The sequence below is a fragment of the Chenopodium album genome, chromosome 4 (assembly GCF_948465745.1).
Source record: "Chenopodium album chromosome 4, dcCheAlbu1.1, whole genome shotgun sequence".
In the NCBI taxonomy this organism is placed as follows: Eukaryota; Viridiplantae; Streptophyta; class Magnoliopsida; order Caryophyllales; family Amaranthaceae; genus Chenopodium; species Chenopodium album.
The window spans coordinates 40,885,007-40,902,122 of record NC_137837.1 but is presented as its reverse complement, the minus strand read 5'-3'; the positions used below and the strand labels follow the sequence as shown (position 1 = coordinate 40,902,122).

At 37.8% G+C, this 17,116-nt stretch overlaps 2 protein-coding genes across 6 annotated transcripts; both read left to right on the top strand.

The window, feature by feature from the left end:
- Positions 1-94: 94 nt before the first annotated feature.
- Positions 95-3,886, top strand: LOC145629096 (uncharacterized). Of its 5 annotated transcripts, none has more exons than XM_081681592.1 (8): positions 95-299; positions 1,289-1,352; positions 1,443-1,797; positions 1,884-1,964; positions 2,424-3,086; positions 3,176-3,313; positions 3,422-3,505; positions 3,599-3,886. In XM_081681592.1, exons 4-8 carry the CDS (start codon positions 1,917-1,919, stop codon positions 3,746-3,748), a joined length of 1,083 nt encoding a protein of 360 aa, XP_081537718.1. In that variant the 5' UTR covers positions 95-299; positions 1,289-1,352; positions 1,443-1,797; positions 1,884-1,916; the 3' UTR covers positions 3,749-3,886. The 5 variants fall into 5 exon arrangements, with proteins under 5 accessions (XP_081537718.1, XP_081537715.1, XP_081537716.1 ...); XM_081681589.1 differs by having other exon boundaries at positions 1,437-1,797; XM_081681590.1 differs by having other exon boundaries at positions 1,289-1,797.
- On the top strand, positions 3,752-6,044 carry LOC145629095 (uncharacterized). The gene is made up of 7 exons (XM_081681588.1): positions 3,752-4,419; positions 4,540-4,729; positions 4,814-4,906; positions 4,997-5,149; positions 5,235-5,341; positions 5,433-5,505; positions 5,595-6,044. The coding sequence occupies exons 1-7, from the start codon at positions 3,911-3,913 to the stop codon at positions 5,850-5,852; spliced, it is 1,383 nt and encodes a 460-aa protein (XP_081537714.1). The 5' UTR covers positions 3,752-3,910; the 3' UTR covers positions 5,853-6,044.
- The last annotated feature ends 11,072 nt before the right edge of the window (positions 6,045-17,116 follow it).

Genomic DNA, 17,116 nt, shown 5'->3' with positions numbered 1-17,116 from the left:
TTGGTTTGTGTTATTTGACTTCATGTTGACCCCGTTCTAATTTGAAATGTTACGGGGATGCTTATTGGGGATATGAAAAGGGTATTACCTTCTCTTTCTCTTATTTCGACTTCCTAAATTCTCTCTCTCCTGAAACTCCCTCTATCTCTCTCACTCTGTCCAGTAATTGAAACTCCGGAGTTGTCCCACTTTCGTCCCTGAAAAGGCTCCGGAGCTGCCGGATTTTTGGTGTTGGTGCGGCGTTGGCGATTTGCATCATCCGTTGTTGCGATTTTGGTGGAATTTGTCGCGTTTTGTAGGTACGAGTATCACTCTGCTTCCATGTATTACTTGCCGTATTTTTTTCAACTTTAGGAATCGTTGGGGTGGAGTGATTTTGATTTCATGTTGTGGTTGGTAGTTCGCGAATTAGGGTTCCAATTACTCGTTTCGAATTGTACATCTTAGTTTCTAGGGTTTACATTCATAATATTCATAGTATTGTTGCTCATATGTTATCTTGCGTGAAATTGTTCTTATGTGTTAAATTGTGTAAAATTGTTCTCGAAATAACACTGAGATACAAGTTTTTTGGGTTAAATTGTGTAAAATTGTTCTCATGTGTTTAATTGTTCTAATGTGTTAAATTGTTCACATGCTTAATTTTGATAGCTTTAACTAATTTCAATTGAACATGCATAGTTTACTTGTTGTTAGTTTGGCATGGTTGATTTTGTAATTGTTGGGTTTGTTGTTGAGATATTATTTCCTTGTATGAGTTAATTCGTATTTCCAACCCACTGTGTTATTGCTTCATTGCTACTTAGGGGGGGGGGTCTGAAGCATATATTATTATTATGGCAGCGGGTTTAGGTTGTTCTTAGGTTGTTGGTTAGTTCTGATGTGTCTGCAAAATTTGCGGATTTGCTAACCAGATGATTAATTTATTGAATTGTTGTAAATGTAGTTTTAAATATGGAATTGATTATTTTCTATAATTTAATTATACTGTGTATGGTATGAGGCATTTGTGTTATATTAGAGTTCCATCTCTAATCTTGTAGTTGACTCTGGTTTATTTCCTAATTAGATTAGTGTAGTTTTTGATTAGTTATATGGGTTTTTGGAGCAAAGGCTTAAAATTTTTGGAACTGCTGCATTTGAGGTGTATTGTTTGTTAATGTATGGTACTATGTAGTTGTAATGGTATGTAAATTTTGATCCATTGGAAGTGTTTCTACCAGAGATGTCAGAGTATATTGTGAAGTAGTTTTTATTGATAATTGTGGTAATTTTTATTATTTTCCAGGGTATTTTGTGCAATGGTGAAGAGGAAAGTATCAGGAGTTGCTTCTAGCAGTATAAATAGGAGGGTATGTGTGTGGATCATTTATATGGTATTGAATTATGTTTTATTTTTTATTATTTTTTTTGTTGATGTTATCTGTAATGTGTAGGGTCAGTTAAAAGGTTTGAATGGAGAGGGTGTAGTGCCTATCAAGAAGGGTCTAAACAAAGGGAAGAAGAAGGTGAGAGAAGATCCAGTCTTTGAGGAAGAGGAACTGGAAGACACAAGTATTGAGTATGATGATGAATATGATGAATATGATGAGTATGAGGATGATGAGGATGGAGTAGAGGATGATGAGGATGCAGAAGAGGATGCAGAAGATGATGCAGATGAAGAGGAGAACGAAGAATTGGTAAATCAAGCAAGAGTCCAGGGTATGTTCCTGAAGTTTCTTCGGGAACAAGCTAAGTATAGAAAGAGAAAAGCTGGAGGAGGGGTTGGTAAAAAAAAAGTTGAAAAGAGCAAAGGTATGTGTTAAAAAAGTTGTATATTGAATTTGAATACAAAGTGAGGGATGATTATTAAATTTGGGTGTCATGAAATGTTAATGTAGGTTGAGTCTGATGTGAATCTTGGTCAAAGAGTGATGCGGAAAGGAGTTGTTATCAAAACTCAATCTCGGACAACGCAGAAGGTAAAAGAAATTTTATGTTTTGGTTTATGTATCAATTTAGATGTGCGTAGATGTTTGTTGGTTTCTTCCTAGGCTTTAGTATAGGTTTTACATAATTTTGATGTTATATCTCTGTTGGCAACTTGAAACTAAGGTACTGTTTGATTTAATATCCCCTACCTTGCTATTTTTCGAGTGGGTGCCTCCCTTGTCATATAATTATAAGTGGTTATCTGTTTTAAGATACCTCTCTGGCAATTGTGTTTCCATATGCCTCAACACATGGACTATAGTATAATTGTCCCATAACCTTATTTGAATCACTTTATATGCTTTTCAAATCCAAGTGATTTATATGTTAATTTAGACGGTAGTGTTAATTTTCTGCTTTCTAGGTTAATTGGACTAAGTATTGGTAGTACATTGTTGTATGGATTTAGTATTGTACATTGAGTATTTCTTGTATCTTGTGTACTCTAGGCCCCCAACTTGAATGGTGTAAAGGCTTTTGCAAATCTGGTGGTTCAGTTTGATGAGTCTAGGAAGAAAGTCGTAACTGAAATGGGTTTTGGGAGCCTGTTAAAGATACCGGTAACTTGTTTTCCTCGTAAATTTGCGTATAAGTTGTTGACTAGAGTTGGTGGTTATGGATCTGTAATGTTTGGGGATGGATATGTATTTCCACTTAGCCCTGTTCAAATCCAGTGTGTCCTTGGCATCCCGATGGGTTCGAGACAACTGCCGTCGAACATTCCGGATGATGATAATGTGAAGGCTGAAGTGAGTCATATTAAGGGTTTGTTTGCTAAGGGGAACAGTATATCAGTGCCTATTGCAGGGGCTGCTTTGTTTAGGTGGGATAGTAATGCTCAGTTGGTGCCGCTAAGATCTGAAGCGGAGAAGTCACATTTTAGAATTGCTTTTCTCATAGTTGTTCTTGGGTATTTGCTTTGTCCAACTACGAACACAACCAAATTGGCAAGCAAATTGACACCAGCTTTGATAGTGTACCAAGAAACGGGGGAGTATGACTGGTGCAGTTGGAATCTTGATTGGCTTTGCTGTGCAGCAAACAAGTTTCAAAAGAAATTCACAAACAGAGGATATGTTGCGGGGTCTGGGGGCTGCTTTCTGTTTTTGTTGGTTAGTTTTCTCTTGGTTTCAATTATACCCTTTTTTTATGTTAATATTTATCTTTGACTAATGTCAACTACTGCATATCTGTCATTTAGCTTTTTTACATCGACCATTTGAGGCGCGTGCCGGTGCAATGGGGAGTGATGCCGAGGATTACGGTATGGACTCCAAAGAAAATCAAGGATGCGCTTAATGCCGACATATTTCCCAGTGGTGATTATGGGAAGATGAAGGTACATTTTATTTTTTGCTCAAATGTATGGCATACAGTTGTATTTCAAATAGGATGATATATGATGTTATATGATGTTCATGTATCAATGAATTTATTGTTGGTGTAGTCAATGATTGTAGCATATGGTGAGGCGCATCCATTAGGAGATCGTGATACAACAAAGAGTGATGTGGATCACATAACCGCGGTGGTATGCCCTAAAATTTGTTGCTGATACTTTGTTTGCTTTAAAAGCAGTTTCATCTATGAATCCAATTTGTTGGTGTGTTGTGGCTTTGTGTAGGTTGTGGAGAGGGTTACTCCCCAACTAATGTCTGCGGTTGATGTAAAATTGAATAGTGTCATCGAGTCTGTCAAGTCTATGAAAGATTTGTTGACAAGGAGCTTTGGCTCTGGTACTATCAAAGTGATAGAGGTAATAGACAATGGTTAAGCAAATGAAAGTGCAGTAGAGACGGGGAATGTTGGTAGTTTAGATAATAGGGATTTTAAAAGTGTATGTGATGCTGCTGCTTTGGAATATGAGTATGAAGCTGGAGGTTTGGTCCATCCTGGTTATGATGGTGTGGACCAGGGTGTGGATCTTGGTGTGGATATGGGGCTTGGTCGTTATAATGCTATGGATCAGGGCCTTCAAAAGGGTGAGGACCATGTCAATGAAATGGGTCAGGCTAAGGGCCTTGAAAATGCTCCGAAAAATGTAGAGACTGAGGTCACTTCTGGCAACAAGGTTAGTGATCAATGTAACATCAAGGGGGTTGAGGACTTAATTCAGTCTGAGAAGGACGATAAGTCTGAGCCGGAAGATGAGGATGTTGCAGCAGAGAACTCTTGTTCACAGGTTGTGGTGGGGTTGGTTGGACATAGGGGCACGAAAGTGTGGGTGGATAATGGAGTACAAGAGACAGAGAATTCATCTGAATCTAAAGGGGAAAACTCAGGGCCCGGTGATGATGAGGGGATGGGCAGTAACCGAAAGCGGGCCGTAAAACAAACTGAAGCAGCCCTGTGTGCCAAGTCTTCAAGTACACGAAGGCATACACCCTTTGAGTCTCGAATGTTGAAGTTTGTTCGCGGATGGAAAGACAGCCGTGACCCGCTAAGGTACTGATGGGAATTCTCTCCTTATTATAAGTCTTTGGTTATGATATCATGAATTTTGCCCTAATGTTGTTGACTGTTCCTAATACTTTTGTGAATTATGTCCTTCATTTGCATCCGTAGCTATGGTCCGGTGATGATTTGCTGCGAAAAAAATACAGCCACCCAGAGGGACTGTTTTGGTGTTGTTCATCCACGATCTCGGGTAGGAGATGGATACGTACACACTGTTAGTGCCTTGTACAACAAGCATTGGGCCACAAAACAGTTCGTGAACAGAAGCAAGAGAATTATGTTTGACCCGAGCTTCTCGGTGAGTTTGCTTGTGATGGAAATATATTTTTTTCCCATGTTCCAGCTACTTATTATCATAGCTGAGTTGTTATGTATTTTGTAGAATCGAATTATGCTAAATGAAAACAAAGATGAGCACATAGCTAAGAAGTATGGGAAGGCATTGCTTGTTCATAAACTATGTGATGTTCGAACTGTAAGTTTTTAAATAGAATTAAAGGTGTTGTCATCGAATATAAAACTTTAGAGGAGGCATGTGATGTTTACCTATTTCTGTTTTGGACAGGTTTTCATACCAGTGTTGGAAGTCCCTCCTAAATCTCCGGACGATTCCCATTGGTGGTGCCTTGCTATTGACTTGAAGGGGAGAAATCTTTGGATGATAGACTCATTGTTTCCAGATCCCTATGCCAAACATGAAAGCATAATTGAACTTCTGGTTTGTATTGCAGTGTCTTCTTTTTTAAATTAATTGTGCAACTGCTTCCATGTGGTGGTGCTAATACATCATATAATAATTTTAGGTTAGGGGCATTGATGTTATGTTCAGTTTGTGTGATCCCGGGTGGACTACTGGTGAGATGAAGCAGTGGACACGGTCGACAATATCAGTGATGGAGCCATCTGACACGTGAGATGATTATCCTCTTACATTAACATAGACTTTTGTGGGAAAATCAAAATTTTTAATGTAATAAACCCTGTGGTTGCTACATTGATAGGTCATACTGTGGTGTGTTCATGTTGGCTTGTATCAAATTCTGTGCCCGTATGTTCACTACAAAATTTGGTTTGGTGAGTCATATTAACTGAAAATGTTTATTATTGTGTCAATTGATGGTGATTACTTGAGAATTGATTTAATAGTTTAAAATAATGTGCAGGGAAAAATTTCATCGGCCAGGGAAAACCTTTTCTTGGATGATCTTCTGTCAGATGAGAACGAAATGAGAGAAAAGTTGGAAAGCATCCTACCTGCTCCCAGGAAAACCAATCGCTCACTGATTTTTCCAACCAAAGTGTTAAGGAATGTAAAAACTACTTGTTATCTGTTTCTGGGGTTTGTGAATTTATGTTGGAGGAAGACTATGTGTTGTAAACAAGTTGGTATTTTATCAGGTGACTTAGGACTCGACACTTAGTGATTTGGTCACTAAAGTTGTAGTATTACTGGTGGTACAACTGGTACAATTAACAGTACTTTTGGGTGCCATTATCCATGATCATGGTACTTTTTTGTGCTTTATTATGTCAATGGCACATTGTATTGTGCTATTTTATCTGAATGGTACATTATGATGTCTTCTATTTTATGTGATGGTACATTTTGTGAATGATATTTGCCTTTAGGTCCCTGAATGGTACTACAGTTTGTGGGCAAATACTACTGGTGCAATTATAACAAATTAAAATAATATTAATAAAACTTCGTGAATGGAAAGTTTGAGGCAGTGCAGGAATCGAAATCAAGTTAAGCATTACATTGGATAATTAAAAGAAGTCTTTGAGGATAATAGGCCTTAGGAAATACATAAAATTCAGAAATACGAGTTAAACAGTTCAGTTTATTAGTTTACAAAGCTGGAACAAAGGAACTTCAGCAGTGCACACTTCAGCTCGTTCTTTCTTCAGCATAGGTCCTTGCCCATTCCTAAATGGTGGTAGGAGCCGTCGAAAGCCAATCCGGAGTTGAAATAATTGATCCCTGGTTCAGCCTCTTCGTCGGAGCTACACGGGTCATTGTAGAACTCCACAGGGGGCTGGTAACGCTGTGGAGTGTAGCCTGGTGGTGGCCTTGCCTACAAACATAAGGACATGTGTGAGTAGGGAATAGTGGAATAGATTCACACATATTAATATTAGAAATGGTACATTCGTGTACCTTACCTTTAAATCAAAATGGTACAGTAATATGCTATTTATTTTAGTAGGGTACTTAGAAGTACTGTTTTCTCATACTGGTATACAAAATGTAGTATTAATTGCCTTTATATTTTTCCCTGAGATTTATGATTGTTAATGGTACACTGTAAATGCTATTATAGTTTTAATAGTATAAATAACTGTATTACAAAGGTGAACTAGTGAAATAAATCAATGGGTGGTGCTATTTTACGGCTTCAGTATTACTTAATCAAAAGGTTGAATTCATAACCCAACCTAATACTTATCACAACACAGTACATCCATAAAGGTACACAAAACTAGTAATTAGGATGAATGTGATTGAAGACATTACCTTGAAAACGGCATCCAAAACCATCCCGGTTGGGGCATCCGAATTGTACAAGAAGTTGCCCATTAGAGCTGACGGATTCCACAGCACCAACACCCCACCTGGCCTTCTTTGAGGTCCACAGTGATGCACCTCATACGAACCAGGTAGATCATACATAAGATATGTGGTAGATTCGGTAAATATTCGGGATTCCAGAATGATGAACATCAAAGGGTTGAACTTATCAAATAGAGTTATGAAGTGCTGAACAAACGAGGGCCTGGTGCATCCTCGGGCATTCCAAAATAGAACCACGGATCCATGATCCAAAACTGAATCAACACCGGACGAAATGTGTTCTCCCCTGTAACTTATGCGTTGATAGCGTTTACGGATAGGCAGATGTTGTTGGACTTTTGGCTTCAGTGTGGAACCCTCAACTTGGACCCTCAGTTGTGTGTAAGATATGTCGACTCGCATCACATGGAGTGTATCTGTGTACGATCCTACAAAGATATGGCGCCAATTCATGGGAAAGTTATAAATTGGGGTGGTTTCGATGTTGAGAATGGGTTTCATGTCAATTGCTTCAGCCAAATCGCTTGGTATAGTTAACCCAGTAGATGAGGAGTAGAACCCTTGGAACATCCAATACAACAGGATACAAGCCCCTTCACTGTAGCAACCCACCAAGTCCTCGATCAGTGGGAGATGTCCTAGAACAGGGCTCCCATCTGGCACAACCATGAATTCGGTTGGCGAGCACATTGACTGAAGAAGATATGCTCTTATGCTTTGTGTAGGGTAGCTAACCCCATTAAGCAGCTCATCATTCCCCTTGAAATATTCAACAAGGTTAATGTTAATTTCATTATCTTCCCTTTGTAATTTTTGAAAGTACATAATGGGATTTTCTGGGTGGCATGTGTTAACATCAAGTGTCGGTGTTTGTGTCACTACAGAGGTGGAAGCACGGTGGAGGGAATGACTCATGTTGTTGGAGTGAAAAGGTTGAAGCAGGGGCGGGGATTGGAGAAGAGGATAGGAAGAGTTCTAAAATTGAAGAACAAGGTGGAATAATATGGTCAAGCCTTCAAGAGCGGGAAAATTCTTTTTCATCAAATTTGAATTTTTTAATATATACAAAACTCACAAAACAGAAGGTTACTGAAAATTAGGGCTGTAAAGAGTTTGGTCTGGACCGTAACCAAACCAGACCAAACTGCATTTTAGCGGTTTGGTTTGGTTTACGGTTTGGTTTCGATTTTTTGGGAAATACGGTTTGCGGTTTGGTTTGGTTTTTCAAAAATTATAAACCAAACCAAACCGTAAACCAGTAAACCGCATTTTAATATTTATATAATATTTATAAAATTAAAATAGTTATTATATATTTTAAAAAAGAAAAAAAAAATAAAAAACATGAAAAATCATTAGAAGACGGTCAGTAATTCTGTATACTACTATACTCCAAGATCAGTTTAGCTCTGGCAATCATTGATATTGCATAATGTAGCCCCTAATGTTGTCAAGTTGCTGCCAATTATTAAAAACTATAATGTAGTATGCAATTTTTTTTTTTTTGGACAAATGTATTATGTTTTTTTCCACTATTAATTTGTTATGTATTATTTTTATTATGTGTTATTGTGTTAGCACTTGATTAGTTGGTTGTTATTTTTATTAAAACTTTGTAGTATAATATAATTCGATTATAAATTTATTAATATTTGACAATTTTTAGGAAAAAATGTCGTCTCATCATAAACCACAAACCAAACCGCACCAAACCGCATTATTACGGTTTGGTTTGGTTTGGTTTCAATATTAATATGGTTTGGTTTGGTTTGGTTTGGAAAATTGACCAAACCGTATTTTGCGGTTTGATTTGGTTTATACTCAAACCGCACCAAACCAGACCATGTTCACCCCTACTGAAAATTGTGGGGTGGTAAAATAGGGTGGTAAAATGTATCACTGCCTCTCTCTTTTACGGAAAATGGAAGTTAAATTAACAATATTAAAATTATGTGGTACAAATATGTTCTTCCATAGGTTGTAATAATACCATTAACTATCATGTTGCAACAGAGAGGTACATAGAATAATTAAATAAAATAAATTATTTAGTTGATATAGGGTGATTCGTGATTGATAGTCTACGCACCTAGGGACTGTACTGACTTGACAACACGTCAGGACAGTCAAAACGAAAACCAAGGTGAAGTACTACAGTGTACCATTTTAGGTGTAACTTGTACTGCAGAATGGGCAGTATGTACCATTTTATAATTTTCAGACTCGTTAAAAACACAAAGTGACTAAAGTCAGAGTGCACCATTATTAACATAATGGTACATTATACAACCACTTTGTATGTTTATTGTACCATCACAAACTAGTAAAGTCCCAACTATAAATGGTGCATATATTCTATTTCTGGGGTTTTTTTACAATTTTTTTTTACCATTTTACTTAGCCAAGTCTACAATTTAACACACATGTCTACTTCCTTGGCTTTAAAACCATTAAAAGTTCTCTGTTTATCCTGTTACTAATAACTCTAAACTCCAAAAACTTACAACTATGGTGAAAAAAAAAAGGAAAAGGAAAATAAAACCATGATCACACCACTTGGTGTTATGGAAAAGTTGGAAAAATGGAAAAAACAGGGCTACCATGATGCAAATGGTGTTGTTAGGGACTTGTTCTTTCTTCGAAGGAGTAGGGAGATGATTTTTTGCCATCAATCCGCTACTATTGCACGTGGTGGTTTAGAAAAACCCATACTCGGGATAGATTTCCACCCTGAGTACCCTTTCCTAACCCCCTTTAAAATTGGTAGGGCATAATTTTTTAGGAAGGAAGCTTTTTGTTGCATGCACTACCTCGTTGATGCATGCAAAATTGCTGTTGTTGTCAATTTCAAAGAGTTCTTAAAGGACTTGAAAGAGTGCTTGCAATACATATACTAGGGCACTTACTTAACCAAGTTTTGGGAGTTGTTCCTACCTCTTCCACTGTGGCATAAGCATGTTGAGTACATGCTGCAAACACATTGCAATGACACAGATGAGTACGGTTTGCTTTTGCTAGGCCGCAACTTCAGCGCTGATCAAGAAAAGGGTCGTGTTAACGTCACAATGGAGTGGCTTAATATGTCTGAAGAGGATCCTTACGAGACTATAGTACACGATGAAGAGGAGCGTATGCATTTTAGGAGTCAAATGTTGGCAGAGAATGGATATGATGAAATGAAGCATTTGAAATTAATCACAGCTGAGCCGTTTACCTACGACGACTACCCAAAATGGTATGTGAAAAGGCTTGAGGAAGCAACAACTCGGTTTCAGAACAAGACATGACTTGACTCAGCAGACTGCTATGAAGGGGGGTATGCATCAAGCGACCATGAAATGATGAATGAACAACCTTGGCTTGTTTATGACTGGGATTGAACGATTCAAGTTGACAAGAGTTCTCAATTTTTTGGTTTGTTACCCCCTGTTTTAAAAATTTGCCCTTTTGTAGAGTTCAATTCAGCTTATGGTTTATCAAAGTATTTTGTATGATTGGTGAACACTATGATGGGAGTAGTATTATTTGGTAGGGGAGTGTTTTTTATTTATTTAGCCAATCCCCAGTATTTCATATTTTGAAGGATCAGGGAGTAGTCGTTCGTCGTAGGGCATTGTAATGCGACTACATAACCTTTTGTACATGAAATTGTTGGTGTGTTGAATGGATAATTAGATTGATCTAACAACTAAAATGATTGCATTCAAAATACATTTAATTGAACGAGTTCATCATGGACAATAAGTACTTATCACAACACAGTACATCCATAAAGCCTAATACTTTAAATACAATACAACTGCTATGAGAAACAGAGTAAGCCCGATTTTAACTAAATTAATATTATGGTGTTCCAACACCTCCACCCTTTCAACAATTGCAGCAATATTAGGTGGAGGACCGTCTTTAACGAGGTCACCAATGACAGCCCATTCCCAGTTGCCGCAAAGACGACATTTGTAGTAAGGCCTCATTGGATTCATCTCGGACATTGATATCCAGAACTCCACCAAGTTTGATCCCGCTCTGGAACAAGAACAATTTTTGGCCGATATCCATGACGTTTCAGCAGTTGCAACCGGTCGCCTAATAGATCGTCGCACCGAGGAGGAGGATGTGTTTGATTCCATGAACAGAGTGCTTAAGTTTGATTTCATAAGTGGTGAGTCAATTGGGAAAAATGACAAACATATTTATAATAAATTTAATTATTTACTATTGAAAATACAAAAACTCATACATTCACAAAATACAAGGTAGGGAGAAAAATGGCGCCAATACACGTTACCCTTTCGCGCCAAATCAACAAACGGGCACCAACCCTTGTTAACCACAAAGCGGTAAATTTATCATTACATCGGTACATTTAAACTACCATTATTATGTCAAATTTTTAGTGGCGGTACAATTAAGTTCCACTAATAAAGCATTTGAGATACACAATACACTAAAGGGGTTTGAACAAATTAAAAATGGCGGTAAAATACGTTTGGTCTACGCGCCAAATGAGCAGTGGGGCCCTACCATTTTCACATCACTTATGGTACAATAGCAATTTCATAAACAAATACAATGTACCGTTAAGTATCTTAACAAGAAATTATGGTACAAAACTATACTAGTATTAAAGCGTTGGGTTGATATAGGACATGTCCATCATCTAAATGTTATAGGAACTTAAGTACATGATCATTTTGATTTGTTTACTTCCAAAAGGTTGAGCCAAATTTGTAAAACCATTTGAATATGTAATGTTACTATGGAAAGTTCTATAAATTCAATTTTAAGTTATGTTCATTTACAACAAAACTCGTAGTTCACTATCCAAGTGCAAGTACATATGGGTACAAATGAGTTCCTCACCTACTATGTCTGACTACGTGAGTAGTTCATGAAGCGTGGTTTATAACTTACCAATATTAGATTTGATTATAATTTTAACTTGTTAGAGTGCTTAGACTGAATATAACCTATCCTCCTAGGTTACACAAAATCATAATGAGTCCTTTAATATTCATTAAACTTACTTTAATGACGATTTTCATTGACACAAGGGTCATAGGGTAAAGAATGGTACCCTATATCCACACGAACCCTGATAGTGGTACCCTTGGTTATTTATCCATTGCAACGTTGGTACAATATCCTCCCTGATAGTACAATATGATACCACTTTATTGCTGAGTTATGCTACCATACCGTTGATGGTACATATGAAGTCCTGTTAATAAGGTACACTACATGAATCAAAGGGCCCCAAATGAATTCATATATATATTTAAGGGATCCAAACTTAAGTACAATGCGAATTCATAACCCAAAATAATACGCAACTCCAAAAACCAGTAGTCAGTCACTGTTGTATACATCTATGGGTACATGGGTACAATTCGATGATTGACGCATAGGTGCCATGGTGGTATGTAGGTCTTTACTTTGCACTTGGAGTGGATCATTAATTTATTTTAATATTACAGTACAATACCTTAAGTAGGCATGGGTGATTTCACGTTAGTACATTATAATAATACTTAAGATGGTTAATTGTCATAATTAAAAAATTGCGCCACATTGTCAATTTTTAAGGACAATTACCAAATTACACAACTCATACATAGACGGGAGGAAAAATGGAACATTAAATTACCATTCCTGAAAATTATAAAAACTGCAGCCTCAATGGTACAAAATAGTACACCTATTGTTAAAAGGGTAAATATAAAGTACCATTACATAACAAGTAGTCAAGTAATAAGTCATAACGGTAACTAAGCAATACCACCTTATAGGGCATGCCCAACTTTTGTTGCTTATCAACAAAAACCATGTCAAATTACAATATTACCGAGAATATTACACAATCACATTCATAGAGTAATAACCAAAACATACGTAGTCTACATATTAACTGCCGTACCCAGTACAAGTGAAGTTTGCTATGGAACCATCAAGGTCTGTCATGTGCACTCCAGCAGACCTGATATACTCATGGCTGGACAATGTGACACTAGTGGTGTTGTTTTTAGCAGCTAGCTTCTTCGCCGCGTTCTTAGCTCTTGCTGCCTTTTCTTTTCCCTTTTTCTCCGTACATGAAGGATATCTTTTATCAGTGGTCCTGTCATTCTTCTTCTTAGGTAATGGTGGATCAGTAATGACACCTGATTGGTCAGGAATGGCACCAGATAGATCAAGAATGGCACCTGATAAATCAGCAAAAGACCCTTCACAACTACCCTGAAAAGCACTACTTGGAGTTACAGGAGCTGTGTTACGTGCACTGTTATGTGATACCTTGTTCTGTCCCACAGATGAAGGGGTAATTAAGTACCAAATCTTTCCCACGCCCACCCTCATCCTCAGGTTGCTGTTGTTCATTACCATTTTCCTCCATTTCCTATTTTCGCTTTTTTTCGACCATAACAATTACCTCGTCCACTCTAAGGTCCATCAACTGCAATAAATCATTCACAGCAGCCACAACCTCCTTATTGGAAGCTGCTTTAGAACAAATCGGTTCACAAGCCCCCATAAGGTTGTGGTACTGCCGAACCTCATCTGTCTTGAGAGGGTCATGGTATGCCACTTTCACTCTTGTATGCTTTCTTTGCATATCTTTCCTCCAACGGCGAAGAATGTATTTCTCAGGTACTATACCAACACCAGAAAGATCGTACACAAAGATCATATGCCGACAAATTATTCCATGGCATTCAAAATGCTTACAGTCACACGCTGCCTCAAATGTACTACTATCATACATAACCCTGTAACATCTATGAATTTTCGTTACACTCTCCTTCCTCGCATTCTTCGGCTTGATCCAAACACAATATTCAAGAATGTACTCCACAAGTTTGTCAGAAATTTCTATTTGATCTATACAACGCACATACAAAATTTTTTTACACTCCTGCTGGACTTCTTTGAATTTTGAGTCCGTATAGCACTTTTGGAACACCTCCTCGGCAGGAAATGCTGTTGCTAATTCCCGAACATATCGAAGCGTGTTAGAGTCCGCAATTCTTTCTGCTTCGGCTCTAATATGCATGGCATCACAATATCGGAGCACAAACTCTAACAAAGTGGTGTTCTTGTCAACATAGCCTTTAAAAAAATGATTAAAACTCCCGGACCTCTGAGTCGTTCTCATCCCTGCCCAGAACAGATGTTTCAAGTATGCTGGCACCCACATATGTCTTTCCAAGTACAAACCTGCTCAGAAAATATGTTAACTTTGTAACAAAATTCCCAACAAATGGCACTTCATTTTATAAGCATAAAACACACATGATACAACAAAAGCAACAGGCAACGCATTTAGAATATACCGGGGGGAGGGAGTCGTAATAAGAGCTATACTTTTAAGTCTATGATCACCACAACAACAACCATAAAGTATAAGTTCACATTCTTCAAATACCACACCTAACACCAAGTTAGGAACAAATCATTAACAAAAAATTCTAGTAAGGAACAAATCAAACACTTTCCCAGATATCTATTAATTAAAACACAACCATAATGCAAATTAAAACTATAGAACCAAATAAGAACTACCATACCTTCAAGCCAACTATTATTTTGCAACTTATAGTGCTCAATTGCATCCATCCAACGATCATCAAACTCCTTAGGAACTAAACTCCCATAAATTATATTTTCCAATTCATCACTCAATTCTTCATATTTCTCCAACTTCCCAAGATACTTTCCAAACTTCTGCAGAATATGCCATAAGCACCACCTGTGACATGTTTGATTCAAGACCAAATGAACAGCTTTGCGAATGGCAGGATCTTGATCCGTAAGTATGGATGTTGGAGCTTTATCACCCATGCAATTCAGCTAAGTCTTGAACACCCACGCATACGTCTCGAAAGTCTCACGGGAAATCAACGCACAACCTAACAATATACTCTGCCCATGATGGTTAACCCCAAGAAAGACAGCAAATGGGAGATGGAATCTGTTCGTCAAAAACGTACTGTCAAAGCATACAACGTCGCCAAACTCTTCATAGGCAGCCCTACTCCTTGCATCAACCTAAAGAACATCCTGCAATGCACCATCCTTCCCAAACCTACAGAGGTGGAAAAAATTCTGATTGTCGGAACTCATTTTTTGGAAATACTTAATCATACCATTTGCGTCACCCTCGGTCAACTCCAATTTCTTCAACTCAGAAACTGCATTCTCCAAATCTTTTTGCGTAAAGGCCAACTGATCAACCCCATTCCTCTCCCGAGCAATAAAACTGTATGTTTGTGAAATTTTCACCCTTGACTTCTTGGCATTACAGGCCTGTTTAACCAAATGCTTATTTTTAACAACCAACTCATGCTTACGAAACATGGCAACATCCCTTGCTTTTCTTGGAGTGACTATGTGCCTTTTATGTTCCAAATAAAACTTGCGAATAACCCAATCCCTCGCCGCATTTACACTAGCATACAACTCCACAGGGCATGAACACTTCTTTGTTTTCCTTTTTTCAACAGAGTCATCATCTTGCGCCAATCCTTCCTTAAGAGGATCAACCTTTCGCTTCCTAGAGGGTACACCATAACACTCACAAGTCCACTTCGCATTCCTCCTATGTTTGCAAAACTTACCATTTCCCAATTCACTCTTCACCTTAGCCCAACCAGATGCTGCTCTAACTATGCCAAATCCCTTCTGCCTCGCATACCTCCAGAAGTAGCTATCAACTTCATCCCAACTACCAAACACCATACCAATGGCAGGTGGTTCCAGTTCCTCTTCCTCCCCTACAAAGGTATCAACCATTACCTTCCTCTTGGGGGTAACAAAGGAGGAACCCCCCAACATTTTCACCTCCACCAGATACCCCACCATCCTCATATTCCATTTCCATACCATCTTCAACCTCTTCCTCGTAACTAAATTCCCCATTTTCTTCACCCTCACCCTCTTCCTCACACCAGATTTCCTCAACATCTTGACCATCATCATCACCATCTTCCTCATCTTCATCAATCATATCATCATTCCCAAATTCTACACTACCCTCCCTTTCATTTGATCCATTTAGCCCCACAACAGTATCATCAAACCCACAGCCCTACAATAAACATAAAGGCACAAAAAAATACACACAAATTCAATACAACATCCAACCAATCAATAACATCAACACACATTCTTTAACTCAACACACATAAAACAAATCAAATCAACTCCATTATCAAAGGTCCATATTTTCTACGACACATTCTGTTAACAATTCTCCATATCCACACATTCAACATTTTAAATTAGCATTTCCAAACCTAAATGTTGAGCAAAATTTAAATCAATTATGTTGTGAAGACACAAAATATTGAATTCTTCTAAAAAACCATGTATTAAATGAAATTTAATTGAATCTACTACTTACATTGTCATTGTCGAATTGAAGCTCTTTCGCGCAACCTAAATTGGAGCCTTCACTCAACGCCTCGGCTAAATCAACGCCAAGCAACTCCGACAACGTCCTCATTCTTCACATATCAGCCCTACGACTGCAATTTGAAGGCTAAACAGAGTTCAAGAAGTACAGATGCATGTCTTGTTTGGAAGAGAGAAAATGCTACAGTATTAATGTTTTCCCCAAATCAATTTCCCTAATAATTTAGTGAAGACTAAATGAAATTATATTTTCCCACTTTACAAACAAAGCCCGTTACACTCATATTGCCCCGTTATGCTTTTCCATGCCAACTATACAAGGCCCCACCTTCAACTTCTATTTATTAACACTTTTGCCATCCTATGGATTTCTTAATCCATAGGAACTATGCGCCAGAGGTTCTCCGTTAATAAGGGAGTCCATTTAGGCGCATAGTCCCTATTTACAAAGATTGTAAATACGAGGGTATAGCAGTAAATTCGGCTGGCTGACTCAATAAAAGCAATATGTTTTCTTTTATTTTAAGTGTTGACTTTATTATTGACTCCGTTATTTTTTGAATTGTAACGGGCATTTGAAAAATTGTAATTCACCTTTTGTTTCATTCTCTCTCTCTTTCATTTAAGTATTTCTCTCTCTTGCTTCTCTCTCTTAAGTTCTCTGGTTTCTTCTCCTCTTTCGTCCTCCGTCGTTTGCGCTTC

Coding starts and splice junctions, on each gene's coding strand:
- LOC145629095 (XM_081681588.1), top strand. CDS start 3,911: ATGGGGCTTGGTCGTTATAATGCTATGGATCAGGGCCTTCAAAAGGGT. Junction 4,730..4,813: donor TGTTTGACCCGAGCTTCTCG/GTGAGTTTGCTT, acceptor TGTATTTTGTAG/AATCGAATTATGCTAAATGA. Junction 5,342..5,432: donor GTGATGGAGCCATCTGACAC/GTGAGATGATTA, acceptor CTACATTGATAG/GTCATACTGTGGTGTGTTCA.
- LOC145629096 (XM_081681592.1), top strand. CDS start 1,917: ATGCGGAAAGGAGTTGTTATCAAAACTCAATCTCGGACAACGCAGAAG. Junction 3,087..3,175: donor GCTGCTTTCTGTTTTTGTTG/GTTAGTTTTCTC, acceptor TCTGTCATTTAG/CTTTTTTACATCGACCATTT. Junction 3,506..3,598: donor TGGATCACATAACCGCGGTG/GTATGCCCTAAA, acceptor GGCTTTGTGTAG/GTTGTGGAGAGGGTTACTCC.